Raw genomic sequence first — 21,044 nt, forward strand, 5'->3', positions numbered from 1 at the left:
ACTCTCAAAATTTGTATGGAATTTTGAATGGAACCCGCTATTTAATCCATGGGAGGTAGATTACTCTCATTCCATCAGCCATGACCGATAGAAATCTTAAATAATGTGTAATTGTATTCTTAGTAATGGTTGCACTGAACACTCAGTTTTCTGAAAACTGTTATTTAGCAATTTTATCCATTGCATCTTAGGTCAACTTAGAAAGACACATCCAATCTGCATGCTTTGCAATGAAAATATTTCAGACTGGGTGGAACGTCTTAGTTTAGATGTGTCCTTCTGATCTGTTTGACCATTTTGAAAGATTTTAATAAATGAAATATGAGAAATGAAATTATTATTATGTTAATCTTTATGAGATTTCTTCTTTTTTTAATCTAATTTCCAATTGAAAGAATGATCCAGAAAAAACTGCATCTGCATTCCTTGGAGATTTCTACTTAACAGGCGATAAAGCATTGATGGACAAAGATGGCTACTTGTGGTTCATTAGTCGTTCAGATGACGTGATAAATAGTTCAGGGTGAGTAGATTTGAATTGGATTGTTCAACTTTGTTTTCATTGGCTAATTTACACATATAATTTATATTTGCACATTATCATTCGCATATTTATATTTGCACATTATCATTCGCTTATTTATATTTGCACATTATCATTCGCTTATTTATATTTGCATATTATCATTCGCTTATTTATATTTGCACATTTTCATTCGCTTATTTATATTTGCACATTTTCATTCGCTTATTTATATTTGCACATTCTATAAGATCTTGAAAGTTGAAATGGATGTTCCATACAATTATTTTAAAGTCAAATACAGTTGGAAAATCCAAAAAATATATTAACGTTTGCTTACTTGTTTATTATGGTTTCACATTTAAAAACAAATTGAATATTTAACAGAAGATAAGTATTTGTTGTGCGTCAAGAAGTAAGTGATAAGGTATTAGATTAGGAGATAAATAAAATTTTAAAAATGGTTACTTTGATGTGACATTTACCATATAAGACATTTTTGTGTGAGAAAAACAAAAACAAACAAAACCTCTGCAACTTCCTCCCAAATGTTAAGTAGGGAAGCATGAAAAAAAAATACGACAAAAACATAAAAAAAAAAATAAGAGGAAATAGGTTTACCAGAAGAATAATAGAAAGGAAATTGCTCAACTGAACAGAAAGTTTGATAATCTGGTACATATATGCATGACTGTCGATTCAGCATGCAGCAATATTTCTTGTTATATATCTCATTCATGGCCGCTTTCTTTGTGTTGGTGAAATGAAAAGCAAATGACTACTTCCATCTGTTCTAAGGGGCAGATAACTCCATGGGTACTTCCGATATCAGAGGCAGATAAATCTTTTACCTGTACACAAACGGTAACACCTAACAATGGCAACAACTTACTAAACATGGCTACAAAATGGACACTTAATCAATTCTTCTTACTGATGATAAACCTCCTTCTTCCAATTATAAGGATTTTTTTTTACAAATTAAAAAAAGAAACTCTAACAAAAAATGCATGTAATATAGACTCATTTGACTCCCAAATCCTTTTTTTCAGCTTCCTTCTTTCATTTATCTTGAATTATATTTTTCTTTCTTTCATTTAAAACTAGCGAGGGGTACCCGGCGTTGCCCGGGTGTTTGTAGGGGTGTGTGGTGTTAAATAAAAAAGAAGCCGGGTTGGGGGGGGGGGTAGGATCGAAGCTGAACCCCTGAGGCGAAGTTTGAAAATAAAATCTGCCAACCAGAAGTGAAAGATGTTTGAAAGTCATCGAGCATTACGACAGCGACGATGACTATGTAAGCATTGTTATAAGCGAAGTAAGAAAGAAAACAACGTTTTAATTAAGCGGGGGGGGGGGGGGGGTAAACACCAAAAAAAATAACGTAAGGCAAACGAATGATTAAAACAGAAAAACAAACGAACGTTACGTGAAAAATGGCTTAAATAATACAGGGGGAAAAAAAAAAAAAATCTCACACCACGATTCGAACCCAAAACGTTTAGATAATGAACCAAGGCCTTAACTACCTGTGCTAAAGCGGCGTATATAAAGTTTGTTTGGTTTATCAACTATTTAAAGTAAATCAGGTCACGACGTCATCTGACGCATGCGTTGTTGACCCTCCCCCCTGTCGAATCTGTCTAGACATCTCTCTCTCCCACTCTCTCTCTCTCTCTCACTTTGTCTGCCTTACTCTAAAGACTGGAAAATGGCGTCTGGCTGTTTTTATTTTTTAAAAAATCTTCGATCGTTAATATTTTTTGTAAGCGTATTTTTTTTTACTTCACATGTTTGGCTTGGCTTTATTTTTCGTTTAACTATCGTATCTACCTATTTTTAATGTGGTAATAACTTTGGTAATGTTGCCATAGCGTAGAAGTTCATAGTTTAGCTTTAATTAATTTTTTTTTTTATCGATAACAACATTTTTAAATTGTAAATTCAGACCGCCATTAGAGGTTGCTGACGTCAAGATCACGTGACATGACTCAGCAGGTTTTAAATACAAGTTGACCCAAAATAAACGGCCGCATGTATACTTTATGTAGAAGAGTTGGCGACCATATTTTTTGGGGGCAGTTATAAATCGATTTAAAAATATGTAATGTTTAACATTAAAATGTCACTTTTTTGGGCCCCCCCCTGCAGAAAATCGATCAGTTGACGCACTTCTGATGGTCACTTTGGGCCAATTTTTCGATATTTGTCGTCCGGAAGGTGGGGCTTTCATATGAGACCAAGTTTGTGAATGTTTGTTGTGTCTGTCGAAAGTTTTTAGCAGACACACAAACATACACACATTTTCGCTTTTATATATATAGATGATCTAAAAGTTTTAATAGTAAAGTATTTCCATTAAAGTTTGAAAAATGTATCAGTTGAGAGACCAGTCAAAATGCAGATTTTTAAAAACTTTAAGTAAATAAATTAAATTATTTATAAATAAATTTATTTAATTATTTAAATAAATTATTGAAAAAGCAAAAATCCCTGCATTTTGGTTGTTCCCTGAACTGTTATAATTTTAAAATTTCAATGCATTTAAACAGTGGAAATACTTTTACTATTAAAACTTTTTTTTTTTTAAATTCTTCTTGTTGTTGTTGGTATTGTTGTTGTTGTTGTTCTTCTTCTTCTTCTTCATAATAATAATAATAATAATAATAATAATAATAATAATTAGTAGTAGTAGTAGTAGTAGCTTTTCTTACTTTCCACAATAAAATGGTGACAAAAATCTCTTATGGATCTACATGAATTATTAGGAAATGGTGAATACCCATTTCTTTTTCCAAAGTAATTGTCAATTTTCTTCATTGAAATATCTTTATTTTTATCCAACCAGTTATCGAATTGGTCCTTTTGAAGTGGAAAGTGCTTTGATCAAACATCCTGCTGTCTTGGAATCTGCTGTAGTCAGTAGTCCTGATCCTTTAAGAGGAGAAGTGAGTTCTTTATTTATTTAAAAAATTTATTCAAGTTGATCAACAAATCTTTTTGAGTAAAAATATTTTTACATTTTATTTTTCAATTTTCTTATCAATTTGTTCAAACTAAGAATGGGCTATCCAATGCATTTCTCACTCTCCACGGCAGCAATGCTCAACAAGATTTCCTCAGACACACCCTCAATCAACCTATGATTCTGTATGGATAGAGCCGTTTTCAACCCCCGCTTGACTCCGCACCAGAACCAAGACTACCTTGTATGCAGTACAAGAACTGCAGTATGCTGACAATGCCACTCCAGGTGAGACAGCAGGAACTTGCAGTCATTAGCAGATGTATACAACTGCCTCCAAACGTTTTGAAATGCAGGTCAACACGGATAAGACTAAGACCCTAATCCAACATCCACCAGGACTGATGCTCCCAAACTTTAACACCATAGTAAACAACCAATCATTAGACGAAGTGAACCAGTTCTCCTGCCTAGGGAGCATCCGAACATCTGATCCTACGTGCAAGTAAGACGCGAGGAACAGGATCAGAGCAACTCACTCTGCCTTTGGTCAACTTAACTGCCGCGTATTCAACAACCACACACTTACGATGGCCACCAAAATAATGGTTTTCCAGGGAAGTAGTCCTCTCTATGCTCTTGATGCATGTGAGATGTGGATGTTGTATAGAAGCAATTAAAAAATCTGGAAATTTTCTGGGAGAGCCACACCACCAATATTGAAGTTCTGGAACGAGTCTCAGTGACCAGTGTTGAGACCACCATTGCCTCTGCTGGGTAGGACACATCCACAGAATTGATAATTCAAGGTTCCTCAATAAAATGTTATTTGAAGAACTGGTCCAGGGTATGAGACTATGAGGAGCCTCTGAAATACACTACAAAGACCAACTCAAACATTGACCCATCCTCATGGGAAGAAACTGCCAAGGATAGGAAAACATGGAGAGGTACAGCACACCATAGCACCGTGGATTTTGAGGAGAAGAGGAGAGTGAATGAAGAGGCTAGGAGGAAAAGAAAAAGAAAGTGACAAGAACAACCCCATCTGCCCCTCACCCTCCCTTGCGAACACTGTCTATGATTCTTCAACCATAGACTCTGACTTAACAGCGACAGCATAGATAAACATCCACCCCAAAGATAGAAGACTACTGACAAACGACGGGACATAGGTGGGAGCTTCTGCCGATGACTATTAATATACATGACGATGGGTTTTAGAAATTCATAATGATTCCTTTTTCAGATATAAAGGGAATTTTTATGAATTTCCAAATGTTGACTATCGAATGTTTTATTAGTTTTTTGCATTTAAATATTTCAGATCATTTCGAAAAATAAAATTACTATTAAAATTGATGCAAAAATATATGTTAAAAAATTAATTTAAACATTTTTTTTTTACCATCCATTTGATATTATGACTTTCTTTTGCATATCTCGGCAATGTTTCTTTTTGTAATTGCCTAAGGGTTTTTTCTCCTAGATTGTCAAAGCTTTTGTGAAATTGGTGCCTGGTTATGAAAAGAAAAATGTCCAAGATTTGATAAAAGAACTCCAGGAACATACAAAAGCAATCACAGCTCCTTATAAATATCCACGGAAGGTAAATAGTTTCATTTTTTCAAAATTTTTTGACAATTTTATTTTATGAATTTTTATTTTAAGAAAATATTTTATTTACGGCAGCAACTGTTAAAAAATTACAAAACTTGAATCATTGGTGCTGGGCAAAGTTTTGAATTACTGCGCTTTTTTCTTGTGATGACAAAATAAGAGAAAAAAAGAATTGACAAAAAAGAAAAAGAGAAAAATAACAAAAGACGAGAGTTTATCTGCCTGCCCATCACAGTCGTCATCACTGTCGTCATCACAGTCGTCATCACTGTCGTCATCACAGTCGTCATCACTGTCGTCATCACAGTCGTGATCACTGTCGTGATCACTGTCGTGATCACAGTCGTCATCACAGTCGTCATCACAGTCGTCATCACTGTCGTCATCACAGTCGTCATCACAGTCGTCATCGCAGTCGTCATCACTGTCGTCATCGCAGTCGTCATCGCAGTCGTCATCGCTGTCGTCATCACTGTCGTCATCACTGTCGTCATCACAGTCGTCATCGCAGTCGTCATCGCAGTCGTCATCACAGTCGTCATCGCAGTCGTCATCACAGTCGTCATCGCAGTCGTCATCACAGTCGTCATCGCAGTCGTCATCGCAGTCGTCATCACAGTCGTCATCACTGTCGTCAGCAACAGGTGATTTAATCTTTTACCTTTCTAGCACCAAACAACCAGCAAATCTGATGGCAAAATTGAACAGAAATTTGCCTTGCTTCAAAATAACTGATTAAAGTCAAGGAAAAGCTTCATCAACCGTGTCAAACCCCTAACAACATCTCAGGAAGAAACAGTTGCACACCAGATGGTTAGACAATGTATCCTCACTTTGACTGACACAGGAATTTCCTCTTTTGAGGTTTTTCCCTTCTGGTTCAGAAGCATTCTGGCTCCAGTGGAAAACACCCAACCACTTGCGAATAGGAATGGGTGGATCAAAAATTGTTATGACGAGATCAGGCCATAAAACTGACCCAACTATTTGCGAATACGGAGAGGATGACCATACAATGCCACATTGCATTGTCTGATGGTCACTGTGCAACTGGTGTAGCTCTAAAGATTTCGCAAAATACAACAATAATGCAAATGGTTGCATAAAAAAGTGTGAAACTGTTGTTTGACCACATATTTCAGAGACATGCAAAGGAAAAGTTTGATTGACAAAGCCCCCTTTTATAATGCCAGATAGTTTCCATTGAAAAACAATGCTATCTTTCATTAGCCCCAAGTTCTGTTGGAGGCCATGAAAAGGAACAAACTTTCATCATCAAATGCTGCAGTATATTATCAATTTACATGCTTGTAGACAAGAGAATGAAATTAATCAAGCAAGATGGACAGAACCGTTTTATGACCTGTCCCCGTCCCACCCAGGTATGGGGCTAACTATCACTTCACAGCCCAATTTTAGGAAAGATCATGTGACTTGTTGGATGGAAATGATGTCATTTCTATCACTGAGGTCACACTCTGATCCAAATCATTCAATACATTTGTTTGTTGCTCACCCTGAACTAACCTGTCATTTTTCCCATTCCAGAACAAGAGACTTAGAGTCCTATTCTGAAACATTACCATTAATTTAAAAGAAATTTTTTTATTTAAACTGAATAACTTAAAAATAATTAATGCATTTCCATACGCAACAAACAAAGATGTTAAAACGATCTCTCATAAAAGTATCAATAGTTGTTTTAAGCATATAAGGCCTATAAAACTGTTTGGTTTGAAAAACAATTCATTAAATAACATTTTTTTTTAGTTTCTTCTTTGTATCTGTAATGAGTTTGTTCATAATTAAACTGCTTCACTCTTGACTTTTCCACTTATAAAAAAAAACAACCCTACAAAAATATTGGTAAACTGACATTTCATCAAATGGTTGAAAGCTGTTATATTAAACCCTGTGTATTACTTTATTGCATGTCAACATGTGTTTAATTTTGAAATTATTATGAAATGCAGAGAAGTGAAATTTCGTTCACTGAAGCAATACCTTTCTTGTCCAAAAAAAAAAAAAAAAAAAAATTTGCTGTCAATTTATCAAGCAGCCGGGCAGCAACAGTGCTGCTATATTTCACAAAGCTGGAATACCTTTCTTATCCAAAAAGACACACTGCAATGTGCCTTATTTATCTGATTTTTGTAGAATTTGAACAAATATTTTGAAAATTATGCTAACTTTTCTATTTTCTCCCAAAATGCCTAGAAAGGGTTGATTGACGACTAATAAAAAGGAACGTGTTGTTGCAGACTTTACAGAAGATTTATTTCTCATAGATCTAGCCAAGGAGCTTGGAAGAGATCAAAGAACATTGTCTTCATTTGTTGAAAATCCAAACAAGGAAGGACAAAAACACAAAAAGTCAGTTTCTGCTTGTGATGTTAGAAAAATTCGCTGTCAATTTATCAAGCAGCTGGGCAGCAACAGTGCTGCTATATTTCACAAAACTGGAATACCTTTCTTGTCCAAAAAGACACACTGCAATGTCTTAAACGAAATTGCAAGAAGAGTTAAGCCCATAGCAAGGCCTGTTTTAAACCAAACTCATAAGGAAAAACGTTTGGCTTGGGCTCAGAAATACATGAAAACCAGCTTTGAAAATTTTATTTTCATCAATGAGATCAGATCAACCCTTGACGGACCAGATGGGTGGGCCAAAGTTTGGTGTCCTCTTGGATTCCCCCCTCTCATCGATTCCGTCGTCAACAGGGAGGTGGAGGTGCCATGTTTTGGACTGGAATAATCTGTGATGAACTAATTGGACCATTTCGAGTGCCAGAAGGTGTTAAACTGACAAAAAAGTCTTATATTTTATTTTTAAATGAGCATTTGTCACCATGGCTTGATGACCTTCCATTGGCGTGTCACCACAAATTGATTTTTATGCACGACAATGTACCATCCCACGCAGCCAAGGCTGCGAGTTTCTACCTTAAGTCATTAGGTATTAATGGAGAAAATTTGATGACATGGCCACCTTGTTCTCCAGATATAAACCCAATTGAGCAGCTCTGGTCAATAATAAAGATGAAAGTTTATGAAGGAGGTGTTCAAATTTTGTTGAAGGATGAACTTTAGAAGAAGATTTAGGAAGTTTCCTATATGATCATATCATCTCAAATCCGCCGAATTACATCATCAGTTGACAAGAGGCTATTCAAAGTGATTTTGAAGCATGGGAGTTATGTTGATAATTATTTCCTTAAACAAAATAATGTGAAATTCGTTCGTCTTTTTGGTTAATATTGTTACTGGATATGTTCTTTATTTCATGTAAATAGAAATATGAAATTAGCATATTGTTTTATTACCGAAAACTTTTTTATACACTTGCAATAAAGTGACACACTTAAAATTGCAAGAAAATAGAAAAATTGCCATAATTTTCAAAATATTTGTTTGAATTCCATAAAAATCAGGGAAATAAGGCACCTTGTAATGCTCTTCCAGTGTTATACCAAATTTCACTTCTCTGCGTTTCATAGCAATTTCAAAATTAAAAACATATTGACCTGTAATAAAGCAATACACAGGGTTTATAAAAGTATTGTGTCTCAGAAATAAAAACGAATTCTGTTAGAATTTGTTGAGATATTTTTTGTGGGCCTGATTTCACATATCTTGAAATACTTTAGTACAAATTCAACAATCTATGTTCGTAACTTTTAATCTATTTCCAATATGTGACTGCAACCATTGACAACATTATAAAACATTTCTTGTACTGAAATATTCATTAAAAATCACTTTTTTAATGATTAAATAATTTAATTTTCAGATTGAATTTGTTGACGAGCTGCCAAAAACTGTGAGTGGAAAAATCCGACGAGTTGAATTACGAAACAAAGAATGGAATCAAATGGGAAATTGAAAATTTAATCCACTTTTTTGAGATTCAGAATTTTCTTTTTATTTTTGGATTTAGAATTTTAATGCATGAATATCTATGAACGGATTTTAACATTTCAAATAATTTATTCTTCAATCGAACTAATACTAAAAAATAAGGTTCATGCTATTTTAGTTTGTTAACTGAAAAAAAAAAAAATTGCTCAAGAGAAACATATTTATTAAAAAAAAAAAAAGAAATGAAATCCCAATTTATTAATGAAAAAAATATTTTAATACTCAAGAAAACTTTTTTTCACTTTCTTATATAACTTTTATAATCTATATATTAATACTGTTGTACATTTAACGTATGTACATGTGTCCATTTCCAGATTATAAATTATTCGATTGAGATTCTATTTATCAAAAAAGAGAATCGAAGGTGATAACGTAATACAAACATTAAATTAGTATATATAGATTAAATTAGTATATATATATTAAATTAGTATATATAGATTAAATTAGTATATATAGATTAAATTAGTATATATAGATTAAATTAGTATATAGATACGTTAATTTAATTTTCGTAGTATGTTATCACGTATCCTCCTTTTTAATAAATAGGATCTCTCAATCAAAGACGCAATGTAAAAAACAACTTAAATAAAAAATGATGTGTCACTTTTGGGCTGTACATGAAATTAAAATACACCTTCTTGGTCTGGCTAAGATCCAAGAGTAGTATCTGTTCTGTCTAAAGATAGCATAATGATGTTGTGGGGTTTGCATTCATGCCAGGTGTCCATACAATGTTATGGATATTAATAATAACCAGATATATTCTCACACTACATGAACCAAATTACTTAGATAAATACTTTTACAGTTTTAACAAAAGGGCTACAATAATATCGCTGGGTTTCCATTCATGCTGAATGTCCACAGAATGCCCAGCAGCAATTTATTACACATGAAAGATGTCGCCGTGGAATTTCCACAGGTCCCACTAGTACTCATATTTTTTGGTGCGTGTCCAGAATTACCTGTATATTAAAAAACAACAATAATGAAAAATCTGTATTGTGTACGTACTCTTGGCATGAAAATATATTCCAAAAATCACGTAAATTAATCAAGTAATTTTATTTTTATAAAGAAAATCATTTCTAAAGGAAAGAGTTTTCTCAATGTCTCGAATGGCTTTCAAAATTTCAAAAGTTTTAATTATTTGGAGTTTTTTCCCTTATTTTCAGCTTGCTTTCAAAATTCATTCAGTTGCGATATTATCACTTTGCGTTCAGTCATAGAATTTGATTTTCATATTAAAAAATAAAACTACTTGATCAATTTGTCATTTTTGGTGAATAGGAGGAATTTTGGACAAGCATTGATTTGTGTGTGTGTGTGTGTGTGTTATGACAATTAATCAGAATTGGAATCGGAAATCAGAAAAAATCAGAAATTTTGAGACATTGGAAAAATTTGTGCCTATTTTTCGATTCCAAAAATGATTCCTTTAATTATCTTTTGCTTAAAAACAAAATTTTCCACTGCTGATCGTGATAATAAAAGATAAATATTTTTTTAAACTACCATTAAAGCTAAAAGCTATAGATCATCCCCACAAGTGTATTTTTATGGTTGAGAAAGTATTTGCATATTTAACATGTTTTTATGGTAATCGGAAAAATATAATAATTTTATAGTTAAATATTTAGAGATTTAAAGAATCAGAATTAGTAATTGTATCAGAATCGGTGAAAAATATTGGAATCGTTCCATCACTAATATTAAACCCTAGATTTTTTTATAAGATCAAGGTGCTACTCAACTACACGAATTTGATTGTGATTTCAACCCCCACCTGCACTGAGGTTTTTACTTATTACCATAATTGAAAAAATTATATTAATGTCTAATTTTACTATTATAATATTGCAAGTGTGTGTGTGTGTGACCTAAAAAAAATGATGGCATATGTTTTTATTATTAGTAATTACTAAAATCAATGATATTAATAAAACAGTAGATGTATGTATGTATGTGTGTGTAAATATTTAACCAATAAACTCCTAAACTACTGATCACATAACACTAAAATTAACAGGAAATAGTAATCATACACCAAGGATGATTTATAACGAGTAAAATCTTTTAGATGGATGAATAATATGTACAAAAATATGTTGACAAGTTGAAATGCAAAAATTCATTTCAACTTGTTGATATATTTCTATTATTTTTGCGCATTCAAAAATTCATTCATAGCTTGAAGTGATTTAATTTAAAATCTTTCTTATTTACCTGTTGATAGCTCAAATGGTATGAAACCCAGCTGGAATGCTAGGTGTTTTAGTTTCAATTCTAGCTGATGGTACCCAAGCCATTTTTTAATTTTTTAAATCCGTTCTCTCTCTCTCTCTCTCTCTATATATATATATATATATATATATATATATATAATGTTCAATAGAGAATTGGCTCTGTAATAATAAATACAAAATCTGCATGAAGTAAAATATATTTAAATCTATTTTACAACCTGTTAATGAATAAAGCACTGTCCATTTACAACCTGTTAATGAATAAAGCACTGTCCATTTGTTAAATCAAACTGTTTATTCAACAAAGATTTTTAAACATATTTTTCATTAAATAAATATTTCACTTAATAAAAAAAACTGTCTAATTTCTACAACTGTGTTGATTCACATTTTTATTTCAAATGTTTGTGTTTTATAATTAAATTTATGTGTCTTATTCAGACATTTTGATACTAACGTCTCTACATTTGATTGTTTTTGCAAAATTACCTCCCTTAGTTTTTGTATTTTTAAGATGAAAATTTATAATTCGTATCATCTGGATTGTTCAGACTATTGTTCTTATCTTGAGTTGTTTTTTCACATTTCAATCAATATAACTTTGGATCTTATTCAGGTGTATCTTATTGAACTCGGGGATCATTTTATCAAACTCTGAAATCTGCACAAAATTTTGAGAAGTCCCAAGTAATTTGCAATTGTATTTTGAATGTTGCTTGCACTGAAGATATAACCTTCAACCTCCAGAAGAGTGCAAACTTACAAGTGAATTTTATCAAGTATTTTATCCTTTACACAATGGGTCCGTGCAAAGACTTACCTGGTCATGGTTGATGGAACGAGAGCATGTTATCCCTGTGGATTAAATCAAGGAACTGTTTAAAATTTTGTGCACATTACTGAATTCAATAAGATTCAAGGTTACATGGATAGAAACGTTAAAATAACACTCAAGATGAGAACAATAGTCTGAATAATCCAAACTTGTGTAGTTTATACTTGCAAAGAATATATATTTAAAGCAGTATATTTGGAAACACAAAGCAAATTATTGTTACTATACTATTGACTGCTCCACCCAAGTGTTAACAAAAAAAAAAGAAAAAATAAAACTAAAAAAAAAAGGAAATCAGTTTATCAGCAGAACAATGGAGAGGAAGTTGTTCAAGGTACACAAAGGAAAACTAATATAGGATTTTTAATCAAAATATTTTGGACAAAAGACGAGTCAATATATTTTCGAGTTAGTTTTAAGCGTGGTTATCAGTTTTGCAACAGGAACAGTTTACAGACAGTCTTGAGTTTGCGACAGTTTACAGTTGCCAGTTTGTGGGAATTTCTCATGTAAATAAATCTGCATTCTTTCGCTGATATATACCGGTATGGTTTAGTCATCATTATACGACCTTTTGCTTTTCGATCCTTCTATCATTCAATACATTCAACATACACATGGGGACGGGATCATCTATCACACAAGCAGACCATCCTGTCCCCTCTACAAATTTGACACAGTGAAAGGCAGGTCATGGTTTGGACCAGATTGAGAGAGCTTTAGAAGATGAGCTGACATCAACTGACAACCATGACCTTGACAAAACGTAGATGTGTACCTTAGCGTGTTGAAGGTTAATGGTATCACACACAGATTTGCAGAATGTGTCAGAGTTTGTGTTTTATTTTACTTTTTTATACTTGTGAACTCATGCATCACTATCAGCAGCCTCTACTGAAGATGAAGAAGATCATAGAAACAAGGTTGGGGTTGGCGGTCATTGTCAAGCAGGGAAACACACATGGTCCTATCATAATGGTTGATTAGTTTAAACAAGAAAATTTTGTCTCTGAATTTTTGAGATGAGGATTGATTATTTCGATTCTTTAAACTATCATTCTCATCTTGAGTGTTATTTTCATGTTTCAGTCAATGTAACCTCAGATCTTCTTCAGGTGTGTCTTGTCAAACTCAAAAACCATTGTCGAACTCTGAAATTTTTATTTAATCCATGGGGGTAGCATTCCCTCGTTTTGTCAGCCATGACTGGTTAGAAGTCCTAAATAATTCACAATTGTATTTTGAGTGTTGCTCGAACTAAAGATTGACCTTTCAACCTCCAGAAGAATGTAACATTTATAACTGAATTGTTACCAAGTACTTTATCCACTACAGGTCAGTACAGATAATTCTAGTATTAATTTTAGGAGCCTTAAAGATTTTTAAACATATTTTTATAAAATAAAATACTAGATCCTTCTTAGACAATAGTATAACGATGTACCGATCCGGTACCATTTATAATGATACTGATGCCGCACCAGCCACACCGGGGCGTCCTTAACCTCGTCGGATTCCACCCGATGTGGCAGGTGCCCCTAGATCGTACCTTTTCGTTACAAGTTGGCCTGTTGATCGTCCTTACCCACTGTGTTTTCATGGAGGGGTGCTTTGCCTCTCGATCGAATCGTCTTTCTTTTCATGTCTAGGTAGTCTCCGGGTACATCAACCACTCCACTGGTCCTTGCGGCTTGCTGCAAAATCAAGAGTCCTCACCACAAACAAACAGAACTCCGGTTTATAACAGTAACAAATTATTTATTGTTTTCATTACTTCATAACAACTACTTTCTAATTTGAGGTGACTGGCTATAGCAGTGAATGATGTAAGACCAGACCAGTAAAGTCACAGAGTTCCCATTAACACAGGCTAGTTCCCATCATAACATCAGGCCCTGAAGGGCTCTCAAATTGGGAGCGCTTGACTAGCGCAGCCGTTCGGTTTGCTGGCTACGACTCTTCTCCGTTAGAATTCCTTTTTCTAAATCCAACCCCTTTTCCCCACCTCTCCTTCAGAGAGTGGTTACAAACACCTTTCTTTCTTTCACTTAGAGCTTATCTCTACCAAACCTCAACCCCTACTTGCACTGAGGTTTTTACTTATTACCAATTAGGTGTGATTAGTCACCCCAAGTCGAACAATGCTTGGCGTCGACCCCTACCCATGACCCCCATTCTTCATACCCCTCAACAGAAGGTTTAAAAAACCTTTTCGTTGTTAACAGAAATATAACAGCAATGAGATAAAACAATTATCATTGTTTTTTTTCTTTCTGACAAAATCCCATAGACATTTCTGTTTGAACATCAAATCATCATCATCATCATCATTAGAATTCAGCCGTGCGAATTCCTCTGAATTCGTGTTGACTAGCAAGGTCACTCGGCATCGCTCGGTCCCCACCAGGTCACATCTCGCCCCCTACCTGTTTTGTTCTTTACTTTGTAAATGACACCCGAGCCCCAACCAGACATCACACCCCTTCTTCTGCCATCTCTTCCTCTATTTGAAAAACAAGAACATCTCTTTTGACACGTAGATAATTCCAAATCTGTCTCCCTTTTTTTTAGGCAACACATCTGCTTTGCGTCTAACAAGCTTACAATGACGCATCGGCGGCTGGTCCTATTTTCCTAGCTAAGGTTTTGCATTTCTCTGCACTCCTTCACCTCATCCCACTGCATGCATGCATGATACCAATTGCTGTCATAATAGGACCATCCAGGTTGTCATTGATGGATGTACATCGAAGCAGTATAACATCAAACATCAATGCGGGAGTGCCTCAGAGGTCGATCCTTGGACTACTATTATTTCTGATATTCATTAACAGCCTCGTTGATATTATTGTGTCAGAGATGGGTATATTTGCTGAGGATACAATGCTCTATAACATGCATGGGGGAAGAACAGATGTACATAAATCTAAGAATGGCAGAATCGTTAGAAAATGACCTCCAAACTATAGTGGAATGGGGCCGCAAATGGATGGTAACATTTGATGTTAGTAAGACTAAACTGCTCTCCTTTAACAATTACAAGCCTCTTGAACTACTGATATTCATGACAAATAACACCCTATCTGAGAATTCTTCCTTAAAACTCCTTGGCCTAACATTTGCGGGCAACATGAACTGAAACAAATATATTGACATTGCAAAGGTGGGTTCCCTTTATTGAAGTAGAAGCTAGAATACTTAAACTCAATTGCACCTATTAATTAATTTATTTATTATTTATTTATTGCGGACTATTATCCTCATCTTTTTTTAGTTGTTGTTTCACAACGTTTCGGTCAACTATTCCTCTGGTCTTCCTCAGGTGGTAACCGCAACGGATAGGAACTCCGAATCTCCTAATTGCATTCACAGCAATTGCCATCCATAGTTGTTGTTTCGCCATGTTTTTGGTCAAATAAGCCTCTAGCCGGCTTTGAGTAGGATTGAAACTGCTATCTTCAGACAGTTCTCACCTGAAAACGTAGAGATTCAACGTCTATCCACTGTGCCACAGGGCAGTTAGGAGATTCCGAGTTCCTATCCCGTCGCGATTACCACCTGACAAAGACCAGAGGAATAGTTGGCCGAAACAACTAAGAAAGATGAGAATAATAGTCTGCAATACATTATAAATAATACTCATCTCAATAATGAATTCCAATTAAATAATACAGGGTGATTGAAAAAAAAAAAAGAAGCTAAATGGAGGCCATCTAGAACATATGCTGTAGAACGGAGCAAAAAAAAAAAAAAAAAAGGCTAAAGATCCTAGTGTTTTGATGTGATGTTTTGAATATAATAAACTAGTTATGGTCAAAGTTTCATTTCATTCGGATAAAACACTAAGAAACAGGGCCTAATTAGAGTTAGGGCACGTTTTTTTGGGTCACCCTGTATATGAATTCAAAAGGACAGACAAAATTTATTCCTCATATAAACTTTATTGAAGAGTTTTTCATTAATAATTATTTTTCTAGCTATCGTTTTCTGTAATTTTTTGATATATTAGTGTTGGGACGATTAATCGGACTCAAATTGGGTGTCGGAAAAATTTGAGCCTATTTTCCAATGCCAAGACCGATTTCTAAAGTTATCTTTTTAAAAATTTTTTTTAAAAATTTGATTTTAGTTTAAGAAACATCTTCCAATGCTTGTCGTAATATAACAAAATAAATATTTAGTTATTTAAACGCAGTAAGAATAAAATCCCTAGATCATCCCCCTGAAAAGTGTGTTTTTATGAGAAAATATAGGTACATTAAAGATGTGTTTTTAGTCATCGGGACAAAATAACACTTTTATAGTTAAATATTTAGAGACTTCTAAAGAATCGGAAATTTAGTACAGAATCGGTAATTTTATTGGAATTGGGAAAAATATTGGAATCGTCCCATCACTAATGTTAATATTTGTGACAGGGCCATTTGTTTTACTTGAAATTTAATCTTTTTTCATTTGTATAATAAAGAAGTGTCAAAAGTTTTTATTTTCACACGATCATCACATTTACACGTTAGCAGACACTCACAGGAAGGACCACATCCAGGTTGTCAACATCTTCAAACAGAACGCAACTGAATTATTAAATGATGAAAAGTCAAAGTGCTTGTTTACATTGGTGATCTTTTGAACTAACACATTTCAGGTGAAAACATTATTACGTACTTATGTGTCATAGCGAAATTAGTATAAATTCCAAAAATTAGGAAAAATGGTCCAGATGTGCTAGATGTCCACAAATGTTCTGAAATGTGTTGCTTTAAAAAGATCCTTCATTTGTCAAAGTCAAGAGTTATCTCTCTTGTTTGTCATGCTGAATTAGTCACACAACTCTTCTACATTAAAGCATACAATAATTCGATAAATTCTATTTTTACTTGTAATTATTTCTACTGGATCATTTTTGTAAATTTTTACAATTTATACTAATATCATTATGACACGTGTAATAATGTTTTCACCAGAAATGCGTTGGATCATCAATGTAAACAAGTGCCCAGGTGGAAATTTAATGGTTTGTTTTCTTCATTTGAATTTTTTTTTTGCAACATCCAAATTTCATAGAATGTAAATACATTTTATACTAAAAAGTAAAATATTTTCAACTTTATTTTTATACTAGCAGGAAGACTTGGCGTTGCTTGAGATTGAGTGAGAATCACAATTATGTACTTTTTCACTATGCTCGAGCACCATATTATTTTCTTTGTTTCTTTGTCTTGAGGGGTGAACTAAGAGATTCAGGAATACTTTCATAATCTCTCAGGAAATTTTACATAAAAATACACTTTTAGATTTTATGCAGATTCTCTAACCTTTCACTCGATAAGTGAACACACAGACAGACAGTTTGAGTTTTATATGCAGATTTATCAGTTACAAATTTTGGTTAATAATTTTGTTATCTAAAACTTTTATAATTTGTTTGTTTCATCATTTTTTAATGCTCTCATAATGTTCACCTCATTAACACTTATTTTGATAAGATATGAACTCTAATTTCTCTATTCGACAAGATACACCTGAAGAAGGTTGGAGGTTACATTAAGCAAAACGCGAAAATAAAACTCAAAATGAAAACAGTAGAATATAAATAAACTGGTTTCTATTGCTTCGGCTCATCTTGAAAAAAGAAGGAATTGAAGTTACCTTTCATACCAGATGTTGGACATTTCAACATCAAATTAACAATGCAATATCAAGATTTTTTTAAAAACTGTTTTATTATTTAACAAATAAAGCAAATACAGAGACATTGAATAAAATAACTGTATTTGGATGGAGGGTTTTGGTACAGGAAATTTTTTTTTAATTTAGAAAAGTAATAATATACTCCTAAATTTTTTTAAATAAAATTGATGTGAAATTTGTAAGAAAAAATGAATGAAAATGTTTTTATTTGTATAATTGCAATTGAAAAATATTGACCATCCTTTTGAAAAAGCCTGCATAAATCGGGCGAAATGTTGAGCGTTCAGGTCCTTCCACCTCCAATCTATTTTTCATATCGTCAAATTTCATCCATTTTAACAATCATAATTGCAATTTCATATGTGAATATAAATGTTGCTTGACAATGCATGGACAAAAGACTTCGGGCTACAAAAGTAATAATATTAATAATGGTACTAAATTAAAAAAAAAAAAGTAGATTTTGCTAAGAAATATTTCTTCTGCTTTGTTCAGAAATATCAAATGTAGGTTGCTTCCAGAAAAACAGGTTTTCAAGATTTGACTGAAGTTAAAAAAAAAAAAAAGTTTTGCAAATTTGGAAACAAATAGAAAAGAACTAAGTGCTTGTCCAGAATTCCACCTATATTAAAAAAACAAAACTAAAGAAAAATCTGTAAGATGTATGTACCTGTGACAGAAAGACAATATCAGAGACCAAAAATCATATAAATTGATCAAGTAGTTTTGTTAAAAAAAAAATTTATGGCTAAATTACAAGCAATGATGCCATCTTGAAAACAATCTGAAAGGAGATAACTTCAAATAATTAAAAACTTGCAAAATTTTTTACATGAGAAGAAAAGGCATTGGAAAAACTTAATTTTACTTTAAAGTTATTTTTTTTTTAATAAAAATAAAACTACTTGATTAATTTACATAATTTTTAATAGATAATATTTTGTTTCTGTCATACAGATTTTTCTTTTATTTTTAATATAAAGGAAATTCTGGTCAAAACCTATTTGTACAATGGAATAATTTGATAATCAAATGAAGTTTTAAAGAAAGTAATTTTTAGTCAGAAAAAAATTGCTACAAATCAGTTTCAGATATGCCAACAAAAATGGTTCAAAGATAATGGATTTACAATTTGATGACAAATCTTTATGAATTATTTATTTTCTTTGGAAATTAGGAAATTTGAAGAGGTTGACTTACTTTAAATCAGGAAAATCTAAAAAGGTACAATTGTCGGTTCTAAAAAGTGTATGGAATTTTTTCTCAAGAGAGATGTTAATCTTTCGCAATATTTTAAATTGTTATCATTATTATTATCTGAACATTAGCATCAGAGAAATTACTCCTTTTTAAGCAAGTCTATACACCTTCCCTCTCCACCAAATATCATATAAATGTAAATTTGCAACAAACTCCTGGTGAGAATATGAAAAAAGTTTTAAATCTCCAAACATGAAAGGAAAGACAAATGAATGTAAGAGAATTAATAAGTAACTTTTGACCTGGCGATTATTCAGTGTGCAAAAATATAATGTTGGAACTGTTTGATCTTTACTGCCTCAGCTGAATTCTGCTGGCACCATTTTGTCTCCAATACACAATGTAAGATCATCTCCCTTAAAACAACTCTTTGTTAGCTCGGTAATTCTTTGTGTCGCAACTCAAGAAAGTTAATCCATGAAACAATAACTTCAGAATCACTCAATGGTTGACGAAGACACCTAGGACTAGCTGAAGATGTAGTTACATTCTATCTAAGTTGATGTCAAACATTGTAGCTCTCGTTCACAGATCTATGATGTTCATGACTGGGACAGACTGCCCACAATGATCTTGGCCGCTACAAAAAGTTGTGGTTGTGTAGTTTGCATTTGTCGAAGACGGCTTAACCTCATCATGGGTTAATGTTGGCTCAAGTGCAAAACTATAAGTTATTTAAGTTTTTACTGGTGAAAATCGTTTTATTTTTTAAAATATTGAAATGAAATATTTTTTATTTATTAAAAAACACAAAATTTGGGACATTTTATGCATAAAAAAGATATATATATATATCATCTGATATGCAATACCCAAATTGGTTGTTTTAAAACAAGAAATGTAAATTACTTAAATTTAATTACAGAAGAATTCCAGGATACGGTGGCCCTAGGATACGTTTTTTTTTCAGCTTATGATGTGGAATATGATGTTTTTCCGGACCCTGATTACAGTATTTGCCCTGCCTTATAGTGTGGCCAAAAAATTCCAAAATTTAAACTTGGTAGTTGGTGTGCATGCATATGACTGTGCGAGTCAATCGCCTCACCATCTCATATGTCACTATATGCATCACTGTGACGTCAATCGCCTCACCATCTCATATGTCACTATATGCATCACTGTGACGTCACTAAGATGCTGGTTTGCTATTGATCGGCATCACTAAGATGCCAATACAGTATTGGCCGAAATCCCCCCACAATGCCTGGGAGAGATCTGAGACGCTATCCATTGTTTACAGCTAAGTGAAAAATCAGCAGCACATTGCATCGTGTTTATCTTGTGGGAGTGCTTACGATATTGTATATACCTTGTGCTTTTTAGTGCTTATATCAAGCGTTAATTTGTTAGCCATGAGTCCCAAAGTTGCTAGTGATGGTAAATGGAAAAGCAAGAAGATTACTATGGAAATGAAGCTAGAAATAATAAAAATTCGAAGAAGGCACATGTATCATTAGCCTTGCTAAGGAGTATGGCCGTAATCAGACAATTGGAATGATTATCAAGAGTAAGGAAGCCATTAAAGCTGTATAATGTTACTGTATCATAATGTTACTGTATTATGTTTTTCCATAGGAATATTTTTCGTTTATATATATTTTTTTAAATTTATGATGTTATTTGATTATATACATGTGTATTGTATACTGTACTGTATTTTGTTATTAATTTTTAACATGCATAGTACTGTACTGTATAAAATTTTGCTTAGGCCCCGCCATATGGCGATTTCACCTTACGGATTAATGCCGTATCCCAGGGTTCTACTGTATATAATATTTGTGTTATAATTTGGTAACGCTCCCGTAATGGAACATGGCATTATCATATAAACATAAAAGTTTCAAGATTTCTATATAAGCATTCAGATTGGAATGGGATTTCATAGTGCCAGGTCAAAGGTTAAGAGTGGAAATGAAAAAGACTGAAGTAGAAAAAGATTCATGGTCACAGACAAACAGAATTTTCTTTCGGCAG

The 21,044-nt window shown here is 33.2% G+C and overlaps 1 protein-coding gene across 5 annotated transcripts in view; it reads left to right on the top strand.

Annotated features, from left to right (window-relative positions):
* The window catches only part of LOC145293128 (acyl-coenzyme A synthetase ACSM3, mitochondrial-like), a 261,013-nt gene extending 251,807 nt beyond the window's left edge, over positions 1 to 9,206 (top strand). For all 5 annotated transcript variants that reach the window (XM_080139532.1, XM_080139533.1, XM_080139536.1 and 2 more), the window contains exons 13-16: positions 396 to 523; positions 3,369 to 3,468; positions 4,975 to 5,094; positions 8,896 to 9,206. In XM_080139532.1, coding sequence (XP_079995658.1) covers positions 396 to 523; positions 3,369 to 3,468; positions 4,975 to 5,094; positions 8,896 to 8,988 — 441 coding nt within the window. In that variant the 3' untranslated portion in view covers positions 8,989 to 9,206. The remainder of the gene's footprint in view (positions 1 to 395; positions 524 to 3,368; positions 3,469 to 4,974; positions 5,095 to 8,895) is intronic.
* The last annotated feature ends 11,838 nt before the right edge of the window (positions 9,207 to 21,044 follow it).

Source organism: Euprymna scolopes, chromosome 14 (assembly GCF_053919585.1).
Source record: "Euprymna scolopes isolate OS-2025 chromosome 14, ASM5391958v1, whole genome shotgun sequence".
Lineage (NCBI taxonomy): Eukaryota > Metazoa > Mollusca > Cephalopoda > Sepiida > Sepiolidae > Euprymna > Euprymna scolopes.